Raw genomic sequence first — 19,155 nt, forward strand, 5'->3', positions numbered from 1 at the left:
AGACGAAAAAGAAAACAACAGCGAAGGTGATGAACAGGGCGAAACGATCTTACCTCTAATCGCTGGGTGGAGCTGGTTCTCAAGAGCCCCCGCCTCCATGCGAATATTCCGCGGTCCGACGCTAATGCCACGTAAGTCGAGTTGGCGGATCCAGCTTGCTTTTCCTGCAGTCTGGCTCCGGAGGCGAAGGGCGAGATAGCAGAAGGGGTAAGAAGAGAGCGGCGGTAAAAGTCCAAAGGATAAAATATAAAAGGATCACGGTAAGAAGAAACAGCAGAGGAGGTGGCCATGACGGATCAGAGGCACAGGCGCTGTCACGGAGCGTGTGAGGCGGCGGAGGAGCGCACGGTGTCGCTGCAGGCTCAGGAACGGCTCGGTGTGGGCGGCTCCGCCCCGGTGCGGCGGAGAGCCCGGCTGTGAGCGCGGGGGGGGCGGCTCGGGCCGGGCAGCAGAGGCGGCGCGTCCGGGCGGCGGCGGGGAGCCGTGCCGGGGCCGGCAGGCAGAGCGGCGGCGGCGGCGGCGGGCAGAGCGGCAGGAAGGATGGGCGAGCGTTGTTGTGCGGCGCTGGTGCGGGTGCTGGTGCTGCAGGCGGCCTGGGCGCTGTCGGGCGGGCAGGTGCGCTACTCGGTGCCGGAGGAAGCCAAGGCCGGCACGGTGGTGGGCCGTCTGGCGCAGGACCTGGGCCTGGAGGCGGGCGAGGCGGAGGCGCGGCGGCTGCGGCTGGTGGCGCAGGGCCGGCGGGCGAGCGTGGAGGTGAGCGGGGCGAGCGGCGCGCTGCTGGTGAGCTCGCGGCTCGACCGGGAGGAGCTGTGCGGCAAGAGCGCGCCGTGCGCGCTGCGCCTGGAGGTGCTGCTGGAGCGGCCGCTGCGCGTCTTCCATGTGCAGCTGGAGGTCACCGACATCAACGACAATGCCCCCGTCTTCCCCGCCGCCCGGAAAAACCTCAGCATCGCAGAGTTATCTACAATGCCCGGATCTCGTTTCCCGCTGGAGGGCGCGTCGGATGCGGATATCGGAGCGAACGCTCAGCTCTCTTACACACTCAGCCCCAGCGATCACTTCAGAATAGAGGAAGAAAACAGTAACTCTCGCAGTAAGTCTCTTTTTCTTGTACTCGTGAAATCTCTGGACCGCGAGACGATTCCCGTGCATCGGTTGGTGCTGACGGCGACTGACGGGGGCCGGCCGTCTCTGACGGGCACCATGGAGCTGGTGATCTCCGTGCTGGACGCAAACGACAACGCGCCCCAGTTCAACCAATCTCTGTATAATGTACATTTGTCTGAGGACGCCGTACAAGGCACACTTGTGGCGCGGATGAATGCGACGGACCTGGACGAAGGAAGTAATAGAGATGTGAGATATGAAATCGATACTATTGTTCCTCCCTCTGACTCAGATTTATTCAGCATTGATGCGAACACAGGGGAGATCAGACTGACGGGCGCCTTGGACTTCGAAGTAGTTAATTTATACGACCTAAATATAAGGGCGACAGATAAAGGGACGCCCCCGCTGTCGGGTCACTGCAAGGTGGTGCTGGAGGTGGTGGACGTGAACGACAACGCTCCGGAGGTGTGGGTGACGTCGCTGTCGGTGCCGGTGGCGGAGGACGCGTCGGTGGGGACGGTGGTGGCCCTGCTGAGCGTGTCGGACCGGGACTCGGGGGAGAACGGTCGCGTGCGGTGCTGGGTGTGGCCGGCGTCGCCGTTCGGTCTGGAGGCGACGTTCTTGGGCTCGTACTCGCTGGTGCTGCGCGAGGCGCTGGACCGGGAGCGGGTGTCGGAGTACGAGGTGGAGGTGCGTGCGGAGGACGGCGGGGCGCCGGCGCTGCGCGCCAGGCGCGGGCTGCGGGTGCCGGTGTCGGACGTGAACGACAACGCGCCCTTGTTCGCGCAGGCCGTGTACACGGTGCTGGCGCGGGAGAACAACGCGGCGGGCGCGGAGCTGGCGCGGCTGTGGGCGCGGGACCCGGACGAGGCGGCCAACGGGCGCGTCAGCTACTCGGTGTGGGACGGCGGCCTGGGGCCGTCGTCGTCGTCGGGTGGCATGGGGTGGCGTCCGGCGTCGAGCTACGTGTCGGTGGACGCGGAGAGCGGGCGCCTGTGGGCGCTGCAGCCCTTGGACTACGAGGAGCTGCAGGTGTTGCAGTTCGAGGTGCGCGCGGTGGACGCGGGGGAGCCGGCGCTGAGCGGCAACGCCACGGTGCAGTTGTTCGTGCTGGACGAGAACGACAACGCGCCGGCGCTGCTGCCGGCCGCGGGCTCGGCAGCGGAGGCGGCGGCGGCGGCGCTGGCGGGGGCGGGCTCGGAGTCGGGCACGCTGTGGGCGTGGGCGGCGTGGGGGGCGCCGGCGGGGCAGGTGGTGGCCAAGATCCGCGCCGTGGACGCCGACTCGGGCTACAACGCGTGGCTGCGCTACGAGCTGTGCGAGCCGCGGGGCAAGGGCCCGTTCCGCGTGGGGCTCTACAGCGGCGAGGTGAGCACGGCGCGGGCGCTGGACGAGGCGGACGGGCCTCGCCAGAGGCTGCTGATCGTCGTGCGCGACCACGGCGAGCCGGCGCGCTCGGCCACGGCCACGCTCAGCGTGTCGCTGCTCGAGGCCGCCGAGGCGGCGCTGGCCGCGGGATCCTCGGCGGCGTCGTCGTCGTCGTCGTCGGCGGTGTCGCGCTCGGCGGCGGGCGCGGAGCTGGGGCCCGGCGCGGCGAGCGCGGCCACCAACGTGTGGCTGGTGGTGGCCATCTGCGCCGTGTCCAGCCTCTTCCTGCTGGCCGTGGTGCTGTACGGGGCGTCGCGCTGGGCGCCGCGGGCGGCCGTGCTCTCGGGGCCCGGGCCCACGACGCTCGTGTGCGCCAGCGAAGTGGGCAGCTGGTCCTACTCGCAGCGCCACAGCCGCAGCCTGTGCGTGGCGGACGGCGCTGCCAAGAGCGACCTCATGGTTTTCAGCCCCAACTTCCCTCCGCCGCCTCCCGGCCCTGCAGCCAAGGACACGCAGCCGGAGTCCTCCGTTCTCCTCGACACGGTCAGTGGCACTGCCTTGTTCGCATCTCGCTCTTATCTTCTCCGCCTCTTTTCCCCTCCACCCATTCTTTCCCGCCCCCTGGGTCGTTCTTGCTTCTAGGGAGGTCGCGCCCCCGCAGCCTTAGGGCAGTGGGTGTTTAAGGATGTTAGAGGGCCATTTCCATCGTCGGCCTTTCCTTGCCTGGTTTTGCAAGTTCTTGGTGCGTGGAAGCAGAATTAAGTTTTTATGGCACCCCAGAGCAATTACCATCCGCAGGTGAGTCTCGCTGTGCTGGGCAGGAGTTTTACTCAGGAATGAAATCACTGCCTGTTGCTCTGAGAGGTACCCCGGGCGCCAGCTTTGCAGGCAACATTGTTACGTTTTTCCATGAGGGTTTCAATGCTAGCTTGGTGCAGGAATTCAAGACGAGCCTTGGTGGTGACAGTCCCCCAGTCACGTTGTCTTGACTTAATGCCTTTGCTGACTTCTGACTATGTTGGTATTAGGTCAGGATTGTTATTGGAAACTGTCCTCTTTTATTTTCCTTGCCTGAGATGTGACACACAATTACACTTGGAATTTCAACTATTTGACTCCCCGTGGAAACAACAATTCTGCATTTAGGTTCCACCATCGGGCTCATTAAGAAAGTAGGAAAGGAAGCAGTGACTTTACTATCACCCTTTCTAATGTGTTATTTTTTCCTTTCTGTAAGGATAGCAAAGTGTGGCATGTTTACTAAAGTGAGTGTGGCCGTGGCAGGGTTAGGTCCGGGTTTGTTTTGATGTGACCTGAGCAGAAGAGCTGCCTGAGGAAGGTGGAATTCACTGAGAAGGGCATGGGCCACGTGTTAAGACAAGAATGGGTGATGATGTGGTTGTCTTGAGAACTCATGTCCCAGTGTCATGAATGAAGGATACCCTGAGAAAACTGTGAGGCAGGATGGGCACAGAGTGCTCCTGCCTGGGATCCTTTGCAGAAGTTCTTTCTGGAGCTGGAGGCCTTGTGGACCCTGAGATGCTGTGTGGTATTGAAATGGCCACCAAGTCCTTTGAGGTGATGAAGTTCTCCCAGAACAGAAAGAGGTTTGTGCTGATACATCATTACTGTATGGAATGTGTTGGTAAGAGGAAATGCAATGATGAAGATTGTTTAATGAACCACTACCCTCTTTTGAGAAATGCATTGTGGGAGGGTAGGACTGGAGCTTGCTGGAGTCCTTGTGTAGGAGTCCACCTCTAAAGCAGCTTCCTCAGCTGTGGATTTTTCCAGGATGGTTCCTTGCTGCTTGTCAAGTGGGATTTGCAAGAGGATGTGATGAGGAAGAGGGTATAATCTGTGTGTGCCTCATATCTCCTACCTGAGCACTTGCAGGGTCAGCCTCAGTAGAAATGGGTGTTCCCTGGTCGTGCTTAACCCTGACACCTGCATGGCCACAGCAAACCCTGCAGAGCAGCCCAGCCCTGATGTTATTGTAGAAATTCTCCCCTACAGTTTGACTGTGCTTGTGCTTCAGCATTTGGTGTGGTTCTCTCAAAATAAAAATTCATCTGTCCCAGGATCAGAGCTGTCACTCTGATCACAGAATTTTAAACATCTCTAGTGGGTAGCTCTGTGGTGTTTCCATCTAAGATTGCTGAAAAAGTGTTTCACATTTAAGGTGAATTTCACACAGTCTGCCAGACATTCTGTGGCTTTGCATCTCTTCCTAAGTTCTTTTTACCAGTTGTGAGGGAAGGTGGGGATGTGCAAAGGCCTGGATCATGCTCAGAGTGGGTTTTATTGCTGGTTCAACGTTTTTTGGTGGGGCAGTTTGGCAGCTACAGCTGTAATTTGAGTGGCAGGGAGTACTGCTTGGGCCCTCTCTCATGGGCAGAGTGACTTTGAGTGGAGAAGTTTATTACTGAGGAAATGGAGATGCTGTGGAGCATAAGCCCTATCAGAGGGGAAGAAAAGCTCCAGCTGCTTAGCTGGAGATTCATTTCCCAGAGCTTGGGATAGAGGATTTCACTGAAAACCTTGTGAAGACACCTGTCACCCAGGGTTGCTCTCCTGGGATCCTCTCAGGTGCTCCTGAAGTCCTGTGTATCCTTGGTATTCTCTGTGCTCTTCCTGACAGATGTGAAGACATCTCCCATACACAACTTAGATCCCTTGCTTTTGAACATATGGTGTTGGTGAAACAGCAGCGTTTCCAATTATCAGTCTGGCTTGGTCAGTCTTCTCTGAAGCTCTCCTGGTTTATATCTCTGCTCTTGTCTTGATAGGGAGTGGAAAAACTTCTGTCCATAACCAGAAGTTTACAGACCTGGCATTTTGATATGGTGGAATGGAACCTTTTAGTTTTCTTCTCTCCTTTTGCCAAAACATTCCATCTTTTAAAACTTTTTCTTCTTTTGCATTGGCCATGTGTTGTTGACAGTGGATGAAATGCAGACTGCTGAATTTTGGCAGCTGTCAGGTAGCAGAGTTTGCAGTAGTTGACCACGGGTATGAGAGATGGATTTTCCAGTCTTCTAAGCTGAGGCTGAGGTTGGGAGAATATCCTTAGATTTGCAGCATCTCTTCTACTTAGCATGTGCAAAAAGTACATGAAGGAGCGTTGTGCTCTGTTCAGTGATTTAGAGGATTTGCACAATGTGGGTCATTTTCTCCTATTCATCTTCCCCAGAAATCTCTGATAACATTAAAAGAAAATATGCTTCAGAATCAATTCCCTCTCTTGACAGTAAATATTTTCTGAAGAAGGAGTCAAGGATGCTTCAGGTAAGTTCCCGCTGCCTAAAGAAGATGAGTCTGGAATACAGTTGTACCTTTATATGTGTTTAGTCAAGGTATCTTTGTTTTGGATTGACCAAATGTGCCTGGATTTGGAGCTGGACTTGATGATGCTTATGGGTGCCTTCAAGTTTGAAACGTTCTTTGATTCCTTTACTGGATCAGCAGAGCACCACTGCCTCCTCCCATTCCTAACTTCTTTCTCCAGACACAGTATGAGCAAATAACAGCAAGCACAGAAGAAGTAGGGACCCTAACACATTTCTCAGCGTGGATGTGTTGGGAGTTGGGAGTGTCTTCTCAGAGAAAATGACAGAGATAAAATGGCTCTGTTGCCTTTACCTGTTGGATCAGGCTGCACAGAGGCATTTTGCAGGGAATTTCCCCCTTAGGATGGACATTCTTTCTGTGTGTTTATGACTGTTCTGGCCTGCCTGAATTAAGAAGTCAGAAATTTACATTCAGCATGCAGGTGGCAAATGATGCCTGAAGAACAGCTCTTCATCAGAGTATATGAAGAGTGCTTGGAAGCTGTGGTTGCTCCAAATTTTTTTCAGCATTCAGGCTGGAATTATATACTGAGCCTTGATGGCTTTGAGTTCCAGAAGAAGATTCACTGGTTCGTTTGTGCTTAGTCAAGTGTGTTTACACCAATGTCAAAGTACCTAGGGATTGCGCCTGTGTTTGAGAGGGCTGTGTATTCCCTCCCTTGAGAGGATGGAGCCTGAAGAGTGTCATTTCCTTCCAGAAGGTGAGGTGAAAGAGCAATCTGTCAGTCTGGCACAGATTGCAGTGAGCAGGAAGTTTGCTCCTTGAGTGGAGAGATGAAAGATGTCAACGAGAGGAAGAAGAACTGTCACCAATGGTGTGTTTGTGCTTCATGGGGAGAGTGAAGTAATGGAAAAATACATTGGCAATGACGATGAGGAAGAAGAGAGTATGTGTGTGCATAAGGAGAGTGAAGATGAGTAGGAAGATGGGAAAATGGAAGAAAGGAAGGATGGACGGACAAATTTACTGGTATGTCCCAGATGCTGTCACTGTAAACAGAAAGGGAGAAGAGCAAGAAGGGAAGACATAAATGGAGAGGAGATGAAGAGAGAAGATGCTATGAAGGTATTAGACAAGAAGGTAATTAAGAATGGAAGATGAGAAAGACGAAAAAGAAAACAACAGCGAGGGAGATGAGCAGTACGAAACGCCCGTACCTCTAATCGCTGGGTGGAGCTGGTTCTCAAGAGCCCCCGCCTCCATGAGAATATTCCGCGCTCCGACGCTAATGCCACGTAAGTCGAGTTGGTGGATCCAGCTTGCTTTTCCTGCAGTCAGGCTCCGGAGGCGACGGGCGAGATAGCAGAAGGGGTAAGAAGAGAGCAGCGGTAAAAGTCCAAAGGATAAAATATAAAAGGAGCACGGTAAGAAGAAACAGCAGAGGAGGTGGCCATGATGGATCAGAGGCACAGGCGCTGTCGCGGAGCGTGTGAGGCGGCGGAGGAGCGCACGGTGTCGCTGCAGGCTCAGGAACGGCTCGGTGTGGGCGGCTCCGCCCCGGTGCGGCGGAGAGCCCGGCTGTGAGCGCGGGGGGGCGGCTCGGGCCGGGCAGCAGAGGCGGCGCGTCCGGGCGGCGGCGGGGAGCCGTGCGGGGCCCGGGCCGGGGCCGGCAGGCAGAGCGGCGGCGGGCAGAGCGGCAGGAAGGATGGGCGAGCGTTGTTGTGCGGCGCTGGTGCGGGTGCTGGTGCTGCAGGCGGCCTGGGCGCTGTCGGGCGGGCAGGTGCGCTACTCGGTGCCGGAGGAAGCCAAGGCCGGCACGGTGGTGGGCCGTCTGGCGCAGGACCTGGGCCTGGAGGCGGGCGAGGCGGAGGCGCGGCGGCTGCGGCTGGTGGCGCAGGGCCGGCGGGCGAGTGTGGAGGTGAGCGGGGCGAGCGGCGCGCTGCTGGTGAGCTCGCGGCTCGACCGGGAGGAGCTGTGCGGCAAGAGCGCGCCGTGCGCGCTGCGCCTGGAGGTGCTGCTGGAGCGGCCGCTGCGCGTCTTCCATGTGCAGCTGGAGGTCACCGACATCAACGACAATGCCCCCGTCTTCCCCGCCGCCCGGAAAAACCTCAGCATCGCGGAACTGTCTGTGCCGGGGTCTCGTTTCCCGCTGGAGGGCGCGTCGGATGCGGATATCGGAGCGAACGCGCAGCTCACCTACACACTCAGCCCCAGCGAGCATTTCTCTCTGGATTTACAGAAATCGAATGAGCGAAATATTGTACCCGATCTCGTTTTAACGAAATCTCTGGACCGCGAGACGATTCCCGTGCACCGGTTGGTGCTGACGGCGACAGACGGGGGCCGGCCGTCTCTGACGGGGACAATGGAGCTGGTGATCTCGGTGCTGGATGCAAACGACAACGCGCCCCAGTTCAACCAGTCTGTGTATAAAGTGCAGCTGCCGGAGAGTGCTGAGGTGGGGACGCTGGTGACGAGGGTGAATGCCACGGATCCGGATTTGGGAACTAATAGCAAAGTGACCTTTACAGCGAACAGCTTCATTCCCCCGAGTGGAAAAGATGTGATTTCCGTCAATCCGAACACGGGAGAAATTCACCTCACAGCAGCCCTGGACTTCGAGGAAGTCAGTGTGTTTGATTTTCGTATTGAAGCGACAGACCAAGGGACACCACCACTGTCGGGTCATTGCAGCGTGGAGCTGGAGGTGTTGGACGTGAACGACAACGCTCCGGAGGTGTGGGTGACGTCGCTGTCGGTGCCGGTGGCGGAGGACGCGTCGGTGGGGACGGTGGTGGCCCTGCTGAGCGTGTCGGACCGGGACTCGGGGGAGAACGGTCGCGTGCGGTGCTGGGTGTGGCCGGCGTCGCCGTTCGGTCTGGAGGCGACGTTCTTGGGCTCGTACTCGCTGGTGCTGCGCGAGGCGCTGGACCGGGAGCGGGTGTCGGAGTACGAGGTGGAGGTGCGTGCGGAGGACGGCGGGGCGCCGGCGCTGCGCGCCAGGCGCGGGCTGCGGGTGCCGGTGTCGGACGTGAACGACAACGCGCCCTTGTTCGCGCAGGCCGTGTACACGGTGCTGGCGCGGGAGAACAACGCGGCGGGCGCGGAGCTGGCGCGGCTGTGGGCGCGGGACCCGGACGAGGCGGCCAACGGGCGCGTCAGCTACTCGGTGTGGGACGGCGGCCTGGGCGGTGTGGCCGCGGGGTCGTCGTCGGGTGGCATGGGGTGGCGTCCGGCGTCGAGCTACGTGTCGGTGGACGCGGAGAGCGGGCGCCTGTGGGCGCTGCAGCCCTTGGACTACGAGGAGCTGCAGGTGCTGCAGTTCGAGGTGCGCGCGGTGGACGCGGGGGAGCCGGCGCTGAGCGGCAACGCCACGGTGCAGCTGTTCGTGCTGGACGAGAACGACAACGCGCCGGCGCTGCTGCCGGCCGCGGGCTCGGCAGCGGAGGCGGCGGCGGCGGCGCTGGCGGGGGCGGGCTCGGAGTCGGGCACGCTGTGGGCGTGGGCGGCGTGGGGGGCGCCGGCGGGGCAGGTGGTGGCCAAGATCCGCGCCGTGGACGCCGACTCGGGCTACAACGCGTGGCTGCGCTACGAGCTGTGGGAGCCGCGGGGCAAGGGCCCGTTCCGCGTGGGGCTCTACAGCGGCGAGGTGAGCACGGCGCGGGCGCTGGACGAGGCGGACGGGCCTCGCCAGAGGCTGCTGATCGTCGTGCGCGACCACGGCGAGCCGGCGCGCTCGGCCACGGCCACGCTCAGCGTGTCGCTGCTCGAGGCCGCCGAGGCGGCGCTGGCCGCGGGATCCTCGGCGGCGTCGTCGTCGTCGTCGTCGGCGGTGTCGCGCTCGGCGGCGGGCGCGGAGCTGGGGCCCGGCGCGGCGAGCGCGGCCACCAACGTGTGGCTGGTGGTGGCCATCTGCGCCGTGTCCAGCCTCTTCCTGCTGGCCGTGGTGCTGTACGGGGCGTCGCGCTGGGCGCCGCGGGCGGCCGTGCTCTCGGGGCCCGGGCCCACGACGCTCGTGTGCGCCAGCGAAGTGGGCAGCTGGTCCTACTCGCAGCGCCACAGCCGCAGCCTGTGCGTGGCGGACGGCGCTGCCAAGAGCGACCTCATGGTTTTCAGCCCCAACTTCCCTCCGCCGCCGCCCGGCCCTGCAGCCAAGGACACGCAGCCAGAGCCCTCCGCTCTCCTCGGCACGGTCAGTGGCACTGCCTTGTTCGCATCTCGCTCTTATCTTCGCCACTTTTCCCCTCAGTCCATTCTCTCCCGCCCCCTGGGTCGTTCTTGCTTCTAGGGAGGTCGCGCCCCCGCAGCCTTAGGGCAGTGGGTGTTTAAGGATGTTAGAGGGCCATTTCCATCGTCGGCCTTTCCTTGCCTGGTTTTGCAAGTTCTTGGTGCGTGGAAGCAGAATTAAGTTTTTATGGCACCTCAGAGCAATTACCATCCGCAGGTGAGTCTCGCTGTGCTGGGCAGGAGTTTTACTCAGGAATGAAATCACTGCCTGTTGCTGTGAGAGGTACTCGGAGATGCCAGCTTTGCAGGCAACTTTGTTACGTTTTTCCATGAAGGGTTTCAATGCCAGCTTGGTGCAGGAGTTCAAGACGAGCCATGGTGGTGACAGTCCCCCAGTCACGTTGTTTTGACTTAATGCCTTTGCTGACTTCTGACTATGTTGGTATTAGGTCAGGATTGTTATTGAAAACTGTCCTCTTTTATTTTCCTTGCCTGAGATGTGACACAAAATTACACTTGGAATTTCAACTATTTGACTCCCTGTGGAAACAACAATTCTGCATTTAGGTTCCACCATCAGGCTCATTAAGAAAGTAGGAAAGGCAGCAGCGACTTTACTATCACCTTTTCCATTGTATTATTTTTTCCTTTCTGTAAGGGAAGCAAAGTGTAGCATGTTTAGTAAAGTGAGTGTGGCCGTGGCAGGGTTAGGTCCAGGTTTGTATTGATGTGACCTTGAGCAGAAGAGCTGCCTGAGGAAGGTGGAATTCATTGAGAATGGCATGGGCCATGTGTTAAGACAAGAATGAGTCATGATGTGGTTGTCTTGAGAACTCATGTCCCAGTGTCATGAATGAAGGATACCCTGAGAAAACTGTGAGGCAGGATGGGCACAGAGTGCTCCTGCCTGGGATCCTTTGCAAGACTCTGTGGTCCGGGACCTGGGGACCTTTTGGACCTCAAGAGGCTGTGTGGTATTGAAATGGCCACCAAGTCCTTTGAGGTGATGAAGTTCTCCCAGAACAGAAAGAGGTTTGTGCTGATACATCATTACTGTACGGACTGTGTTGGTAAGAGGAAATGCAATGATGAAGATTGTTTAATGAACCACTTCCCCCTTTGGAGGACGGCATTGTGTGAGGATAGGACTAGAGCTTGTTGGAGTCCTTGTGTAGGAGTCCACCTCTAAAGCAGCTTCCTGAGCTGTTGATTTTGCCAGGATGGTTCCTTGCTGCTTGTCAAGTGGGATTTGCAAGAGGATGTGATGAGGAAGAGGGTATAATCTGTGTGTGCCTCATATCTCCTACCTGAGCACTTGCAGGGTCAGCCTCAGTAGAAATGGGTGTTCCCTGGTCATGCTTAACCCTGACACCTGCATGGCCACAGCAAACCCTGCAGAGCAGCCCAGCCCTGATGTTATTGTAGAAATTCTCTCCCACAGTTTGACTGTGCTTGTGCTTCAGCATTTGGTGTGGTTCTCTCAAAATAAAAATTCATCTGGGCCAGGATCAGAGCTGTGACTCTGATCACAGAATTTTAAACATCTCTAAAGTGTAGCTCTGTGGTGTTTCCATCTAAGATTGCTGAAAAGGTCAGCATGTTTAGGGTGAATTGCATCTCTTCCTAATGTCTTTGTGCCAATTGTGAGGGAAGGTGGGGATGTGCAAAGGCCTGGATCATGCTCAGAGTGGGTTTTATTGCTGGGGCAAGCTGTTTTTGTGGGGCAGTTTGGCTGCTACAGCTGTAATCCTCCGAGTGGTATGGAGTACTGCTTGGGCCCTCTCTCATGGACACAGTGACTTTGAGTGGAGAAGTTTCTTTACTGAGGAAATGCAGGTGCTGTGGAGCACAAGCCCTATCAGAGGGGAAGAAAAGCTCCAGCTGCTTAGCTGGAGATTCATTTCCCAGTTCTTGGTATAGAGGATTCCACTGGAAAACCTTGTGAAGACACCTGTCACCCAGGGTTGCTCTCCTGGGATCCTCTCAGGTGCTCCTGAAGTCCTGTGTATCCTTGGTATTCTCTGTGCTCTTCCTGGCAGATGTGAAGACATCTCCCATACACAACTTAGATCCCTTGCTTTTGAAAAGATGGTGTTGGTGAAACAGCAGCGTTTCCAATTATCAGTCTTGCTTGGTCAATCTTCTCTGAAGCTCTCCTGGTTTATATCTCTGCTCATGTCTTGATAGGGAGTGGAAAAACTTCTGTGAATAACCAAGAAGTTTACAGACTTGGCATTTTAATATGGTGGAATGGAACCTTCTAGTTTTCTTCTCTCCTTTTGCGAAAACATTCCATCTTTTTCATTTTTCTTCTTTTGCATTGGCCATGTGTTGTTAACAGTGGATGAAATGCAGACTGCTGAATTTTGGCAGCTGTCAGGTAGCAGAGTTCCCAGTAGTTGACCAAGGGTATGAGAGATGGATTTTCCAGTCTTCTAAGCTGAGGCTGAGGTTGGGAGAATGTCCTTAGATTTGCAGGATCATATATTTTAGCATGTGCAAAAAGTACATGAAGGAGCGTTGTGCTCTGTTCAGTGATTTAGAGGCTTTTGCAGAATGTGGGTCATTTCCCCTTATTCATCCTCTCCAGAAATCTCTGATAACATTAAAAGAAAATATGCTTCAGAATATTAAAAGAAAATATGCTTGAATTCCCTCTCTTGACAGTAAATATTTTCTGAAGAAAGAGCCAAGGATGCTTCAGGTAAGTTCCTGCTGCCTAAAGAAGATGAGTCTGATTTCACTTGTACCTTGGATTGACCAAATGCGCCTGGATATGGAGTGGGATTTGATGATGCTTATGGGTGCCTTCAAGTTTGAAATGTTCTTTGATTCCTTTACTGGATCAGCAGAGCACCACTGCCTCCTCCCATTCCTAACTTCTTTCTCCAGACACAAATAACAGCAATCATGGATGAAGGAGGGGCCCTAACACATTTCTCAGAGTGGATGTGTTGGGAGTCAGGAGTGTTTTCTCAGAGAAAATGACAGAGATAAAATGACTCTGTTGCCTCTACCCTTTGGATCTGGCTGCACAGAGGGATTTGCCCCTGGGGATGGACCTTCTTGCTGTGTGTTTCTGACTGTGCTGGTCTGCCTGAAATATGGAGCCAGAAATTTACATTGAGCATCAGGAGCCAAATGAGGCCTGAAGAACAGCTCTTCATCAGAGTATATGAAAAGTGTCAGAAGCTGTGGTGTTCAGCATTCAGGATGGATTGGTGTGCTTGGCCTTGATGTCTTTGAGTTCCAGAGGAAGATTCTCTGGGTTGTTTGTGCTTAGTCAAGTCTGTTTACAGCAATGTCAAAGTACCAAGGGATTGGTCCTGCGTTTGAGAGGGCTGCGAATTCTCTCCCTTGAGAGGATGGAGCCCGAAGAGTGTGGTTTCCTTCCAGAAGGTGAGGTGAAAGAGCAATCTGTCAGTCTGGCACAGACTTGAAGTGAGCAGGAACTTTGCTCCTTGCGTGGAAAGATGAAAGATGTCAGCAAGAGGAACGAGAATTGTCAATAATGGTGTGTTTGTGCTTCATGTGGAGAGTGAAGTAATGAAAAATACATTGGTAAAGGAGATGAGGAAGAAGAGAGTATGTGGTGTGCATAAGGAGAGTGAAGAGGAAGATGGGAAAATGGAAGAAAGGAAGGATGGACGGACGAATTTACTGGTATGTCCCAGATGCTGTCACTGTAAACAGAAAGGGAGAAGAGCAAGAAGGGAAGATATAAAAGGAGTGAGAGAAGAGAAAGAAAATGCTATGAAGGTATTAGACAAGAAGGTAATTAAGAATGGAAGAAGAGAAAGACGAAAAAGAAATCAACAGCAAAGGAGATGAGCCGTACGAAAGGACCTTACCTCTAAGCGCTGGGTGGAGCTGGTTCTCAAGAGCCCCCGCCTCCATGAGAATATTCCGCGCTCCGACGCTAATGCCACGTAAGTCGAGTTGGTGGATCCAGCTTGCTTTTTCTGCAGTCAGGCTCCGGAGGCGACGGGCGAGATAGCAGAAGGGGTAAGAAGAGAGCAGCGGTAAAAGTCCAAAGGATAAAATATAAAAGGAGCACGGTAAGAAGAAACAGCAGAGGAGGTGGCCATGAGGGAGCGGAGGCACAGGCGCTGTCACGGAGCGTGTGAGGCGGCGGAGCAGCGCACGGTGTCGCTGCAGGCTCAGGAACGGCTCGGTGTGGGCGGCTCCGCCCCGGTGCGGCGGAGAGCCCGGCTGTGAGCGCGGGGGGGGCGGCTCGGGCCGGGCAGCAGAGGCGGCGCGTCCGGGCGGCGGCGGGGAGCCGTGCGGGGCCCGGACCGGGGCCGGCAGGCAGAGCGGCGGCGGCGGCGGCGGGCAGAGCGGCAGGAAGGATGGGCGAGCGTTGTTGTGCGGCGCTGGTGCGGGTGCTGGTGCTGCAGGCGGCCTGGGCGCTGTCGGGCGGGCAGGTGCGCTACTCGGTGCCGGAGGAAGCCAAGGCCGGCACGGTGGTGGGCCGTCTGGCGCAGGACCTGGGCCTGGAGGCGGGCGAGGCGGAGGCGCGGCGGCTGCGGCTGGTGGCGCAGGGCCGGCGGGCGAGCGTGGAGGTGAGCGGGGCGAGCGGCGCGCTGCTGGTGAGCTCGCGGCTCGACCGGGAGGAGCTGTGCGGCAAGAGCGCGCCGTGCGCGCTGCGCCTGGAGGTGCTGCTGGAGCGGCCGCTGCGCGTCTTCCATGTGCAGCTGGAGGTCACCGACATCAACGACAATGCCCCCGTCTTCCCCGCCGCCCGGAAAAACCTCACTTTATCGGAGAACTCCCCTCCTGGTTTCCGTTTCCCGCTGGAAGGCGCGTCGGATGCGGATATCGGAGCGAACGCGCAGCTCTCCTATACACTAGGTCCCAGCGAATATTTTACACTCGATGTTAAATCGTCGGATGAAAACAGAAAGTCTCTGTTTCTGGTACTCTCAAAGTCTTTAGACCGCGAGACGATTCCCGTGCACCGGTTGGTGCTGACGGCGACTGACGGGGGCCGGCCGTCTCTGACGGGCACGATGGAGCTGGTGATCTCGGTGCTGGACGCAAACGACAATCCGCCCCAGTTCAACTTGTCTGTTTATAAAGTGCAGCTGCCGGAGAACGCTACAGAGGGGACACTCGTAGTACGTGTGAATGCCACGGATCCGGACGAAGGAAGCAATAAGGAGTTTTCTTACAGCATCTTGGGTTCGACTCCTATTGGTAACAAAGAACTCTTTACCATTGACTCCACGTCGGGCGAGATCAGACTGAAGGGTACTTTGGACTTTGAAGACGTTCGTTTACACGAATTGCAAATCGAAGCGACGGATAAAGGGACACCACCGCTGTCGGGTCATTGCAGCGTGGAGCTGGAGGTGGTGGACGTGAACGACAACGCGCCGGAGGTGTGGGTGACGTCGCTGTCGGTGCCGGTGGCGGAGGACGCGTCGGTGGGGACGGTGGTGGCCCTGCTGAGCGTGTCGGACCGGGACTCGGGGGAGAACGGTCGCGTGCGGTGCTGGGTGTGGCCGGCGTCGCCGTTCGGTCTGGAGGCGACGTTCTTGGGCTCGTACTCGCTGGTGCTGCGCGAGGCGCTGGACCGGGAGCGGGTGTCGGAGTACGAGGTGGAGGTGCGTGCGGAGGACGGCGGGGCGCCGGCGCTGCGCGCCAGGCGCGGGCTGCGGGTGCCGGTGTCGGACGTGAACGACAACGCGCCCTTGTTCGCGCAGGCCGTGTACACGGTGCTGGCGCGGGAGAACAACGCGGCGGGCGCGGAGCTGGCGCGGCTGTGGGCGCGGGACCCGGACGAGGCGGCCAACGGGCGCGTCAGCTACTCGGTGTGGGACGGCGGCCTGGGCGTGGGCGTGGGCGGGGCGGCGGGGTCGTCGTCGGGTGGCATGGGGTGGCGTCCGGCGTCGAGCTACGTGTCGGTGGACGCGGAGAGCGGGCGCCTGTGGGCGCTGCAGCCCTTGGACTACGAGGAGCTGCAGGTGTTGCAGTTCGAGGTGCGCGCGGTGGACGCGGGGGAGCCGGCGCTGAGCGGCAACGCCACGGTGCAGTTGTTCGTGCTGGACGAGAACGACAACGCGCCGGCGCTGCTGCCGGCCGCGGGCTCGGCAGCGGAGGCGGCGGCGGCGGCGCTGGCGGGGGCGGGCTCGGAGTCGGGCACGCTGTGGGCGTGGGCGGCGTGGGGGGCGCCGGCGGGGCAGGTGGTGGCCAAGATCCGCGCCGTGGACGCCGACTCGGGCTACAACGCGTGGCTGCGCTACGAGCTGTTGGAGCCGCGGGGCAAGGGCCCGTTCCGCGTGGGGCTCTACAGCGGCGAGGTGAGCACGGCGCGGGCGCTGGACGAGGCGGACGGGCCTCGCCAGAGGCTGCTGATCGTCGTGCGCGACCACGGCGAGCCGGCGCGCTCGGCCACGGCCACGCTCAGCGTGTCGCTGCTCGAGGCCGCCGAGGCGGCGCTGGCCGCGGGATCCTCGGCGGCGTCGTCGTCGTCGGCGGTGTCGCGCTCGGCGGCGGGCGCGGAGCTGGGGCCCGGCGCGGCGAGCGCGGCCACCAACGTGTGGCTGGTGGTGGCCATCTGCGCCGTGTCCAGCCTCTTCCTGCTGGCCGTGGTGCTGTACGGGGCGTCGCGCTGGGCGCCGCGGGCGGCCGTGCTCTCGGGGCCCGGGCCCACGACGCTCGTGTGCGCCAGCGAAGTGGGCAGCTGGTCCTACTCGCAGCGCCACAGCCGCAGCCTGTGCGTGGCGGACGGCGCTGCCAAGAGCGACCTCATGGTTTTCAGCCCCAACTTCCCTCCGCCGCCGCCCGGCCCTGCAGCCAAGGACACGCAGCCGGAGCCCTCCGCTCTCCTCGGCACGGTCAGTGTTTCTCTCTTTCTCGCTCCGTCCCCTCTCACCCGCCCCTTGGGCACTTCCTGCCTGGAGTCATGCTCCGCCCTCGCGCCGCGGGGGCGGTCCATGTGTAATGGTCATTTACCCACTGGGTGCTGGTTGTATTGTCCCTCCTCTTCGGTGCCTGTAATGTGTTGTATCTTGGCAGGTTTTTTATGCCAGTGTGATCTTCTCTCTTCTTTTAACCTTGTTAAGGAGGGGAGCTTGGCAAAATACTTAAGTCTTGCTGACCTCGGTGCCAAGTTGAATGAAATACTTTTTTTTCTTGCAGTGTCTTGTGAGTCTTGCATTTTTGATATCATTGAGAATAGAGTTCATCTGTATGTCACTTTCTTCTCTATTTTGTAGTTCTAGAACCTTCAGTAGCTGTTTCAGAATCAGTCATAATCTCTCTTGAAGCCACATATTTTTCTTGTCTCCTCTGCTTTGTAGTCCCCTGCATCAAAAATATTTTGCCATTTTCTTACCAAGGTCTTCAGAGTCATCATCTTTTTCTGCAGTTATTTCTTGCAGACCTGTATTTGAACTCTGCTTCATAGGGTGATATCTCCTGTAATCTTCGATACATCACTGTTCATAACTTTCTGAGATCCCCTCGTGAGTTACTAAATAGAATAATTCTTGATAAAGATTTCTGCCCGACTGGAGTGTTAACCTTATCTTGCTGGTCTTATCAGGTCTGATTTTCTTCCATCTGTGGAGTTAATCACAACTCTGAGCGCCTCTTTCAGTCTTTCATTTTGAATGGAGTGTCTTCACTTGCCCACATTTCCCTGTCTTACAGGTGGGGCAGTTCTAATGAATTTCTTGCTTTTAACTGCTGTGAATTGCTGGTTTCCAGTCTTTTCTTACTCAAATGTCTCTCCTCCTCTGTTGCACCTTTGAAACAAAAATCTATATTTAAAGTTCTTGTCTCTTCACTGTGCATGGTATATATTAATTTGTGAAGTACTACAGAATTACTATGGACGTGAAAATGACAGATGCATTTCACACTTCCCCCTTCGAAGCATGATTGAAATGAACTTTCTGATGTAAGGTACTTAATTGCAGAAGAACACAAAGCAAAGCAGATGTCAAAATGTGCAGCTGTAGTGCTAGACTGAGCAAGACATGTTGGTAGAGGACTTGTTTTTGGTGATTAATGTATTTGTAGAAGCACCTCAGTTTTGTTTCTGACTTGGGTAGTCCTATGTAGTCATCAGTCATAGGCATTGTATTTCTAGGATGTTGTGGGGTTTTGACATGATCTTATTTGTGTTTACTTAATTTAATTTTGTTTTTCCCTTCCCTGAGAATAGGTTTTTAAATAAACTGATTTTTTTTTGTCTCATTGTGTGCTTGCCTTATGATAATCATGTGGAAATGAAGATGGATGATGCTTGAAACTCCCAGTTTCCAGAGAGTGATTTAGCTTGACTTTATCAGGAGATGTGTTGGCAATTGTGAGTGAAAGCAATGCTGCCAAATAATGCTCTTTTATTTCAGAGTCTGTGCTCCTTAATATATACATTATAATATTAATTCAGCTTAATAGATACAGCTGAAAAATAAAGGGTGGCTCCACAATGCTCCATAATCAGAAAGCAAACTACTGGAACAGAAGATTTCACTGGAAAAAATGTTAAGCCTAAGTGCTAGAGAATTCTGAGCTCCAGAGTTACTCCTCCTGCACTGATGCTGTAGTGTCATTGCCCAATAATATTTTCACTGAACTGTGCTTCACTGTCTTGTAATCTCTTAAGGTCAATTTTACTTTGAGAGAAAGCTGTGAGGCTTCAGGTTTCATTTGTTTCTGCCTTCATAGAAACGGATACAGAAATGTTGGCAATACAGCAGGGATTTGAGAGGATGGAAAAAACCTGTTTGCTTTTTCAGCCCTGCTTCCCTGAAATTTTGAACAGTGATCCTTGAACACAGGCCTAACAATGGAGACCTAGAAATAAATCAAGACAACAGTTAGAATAGCAGCAGGTATCATTAAAAATATCTCTTGACAGACCTGCATGGACTTTTTTAGCGTTTTGTATGTTCCTTTTTTTGCTGTTGCTTTTTACCTTTGGGTGCATGCATCGTTGATTCTTCCTGTAGTATAACCAGCAACTCAGTAATCTGTGAAATTCCCTGGTTTCTGTTACTGCCTGGCCTAGAGGGCAAGGGCAGCAGAAAATGCTGTAGCTGTGTAGAGAAGAGACTCTGATGTCTTTATGTCAGTAGATAAGGTGGGAGCCTGGGAACCTGTTATGAGATGAACTGTGCCTTGCCAGAACAGTGGTGCAACCCTTTT

The 19,155-nt window shown here is 56.1% G+C and overlaps 1 protein-coding gene across 9 annotated transcripts in view; it reads left to right on the forward strand.

The window, feature by feature from the left end:
* Window positions 1-19,155, forward strand: part of LOC129126594 (protocadherin alpha-C2-like) — a 166,303-nt gene that overhangs the window by 60,495 nt on the left and 86,653 nt on the right. Inside the window, exon 1 of one of the 9 annotated variants that reach the window (XM_077186625.1) lies at window positions 492-3,021. The exons of 6 other annotated variants lie outside the window; for them this stretch is intronic. In XM_077186625.1, coding sequence (XP_077042740.1) covers window positions 541-3,021 — 2,481 coding nt within the window. In that variant the 5' untranslated portion in view covers window positions 492-540. Of the gene's footprint in view, window positions 1-491; window positions 3,022-7,324; window positions 9,962-14,290; window positions 16,836-19,155 lie in introns of those variants that run through there. 2 more of the 9 variants (XM_077186628.1, XM_054642628.2) reach the window with 2 other exon arrangements.

The sequence above is a fragment of the Agelaius phoeniceus genome, chromosome 15, assembly GCF_051311805.1.
Source record: "Agelaius phoeniceus isolate bAgePho1 chromosome 15, bAgePho1.hap1, whole genome shotgun sequence".
Classification (NCBI taxonomy): domain Eukaryota; kingdom Metazoa; phylum Chordata; class Aves; order Passeriformes; family Icteridae; genus Agelaius; species Agelaius phoeniceus.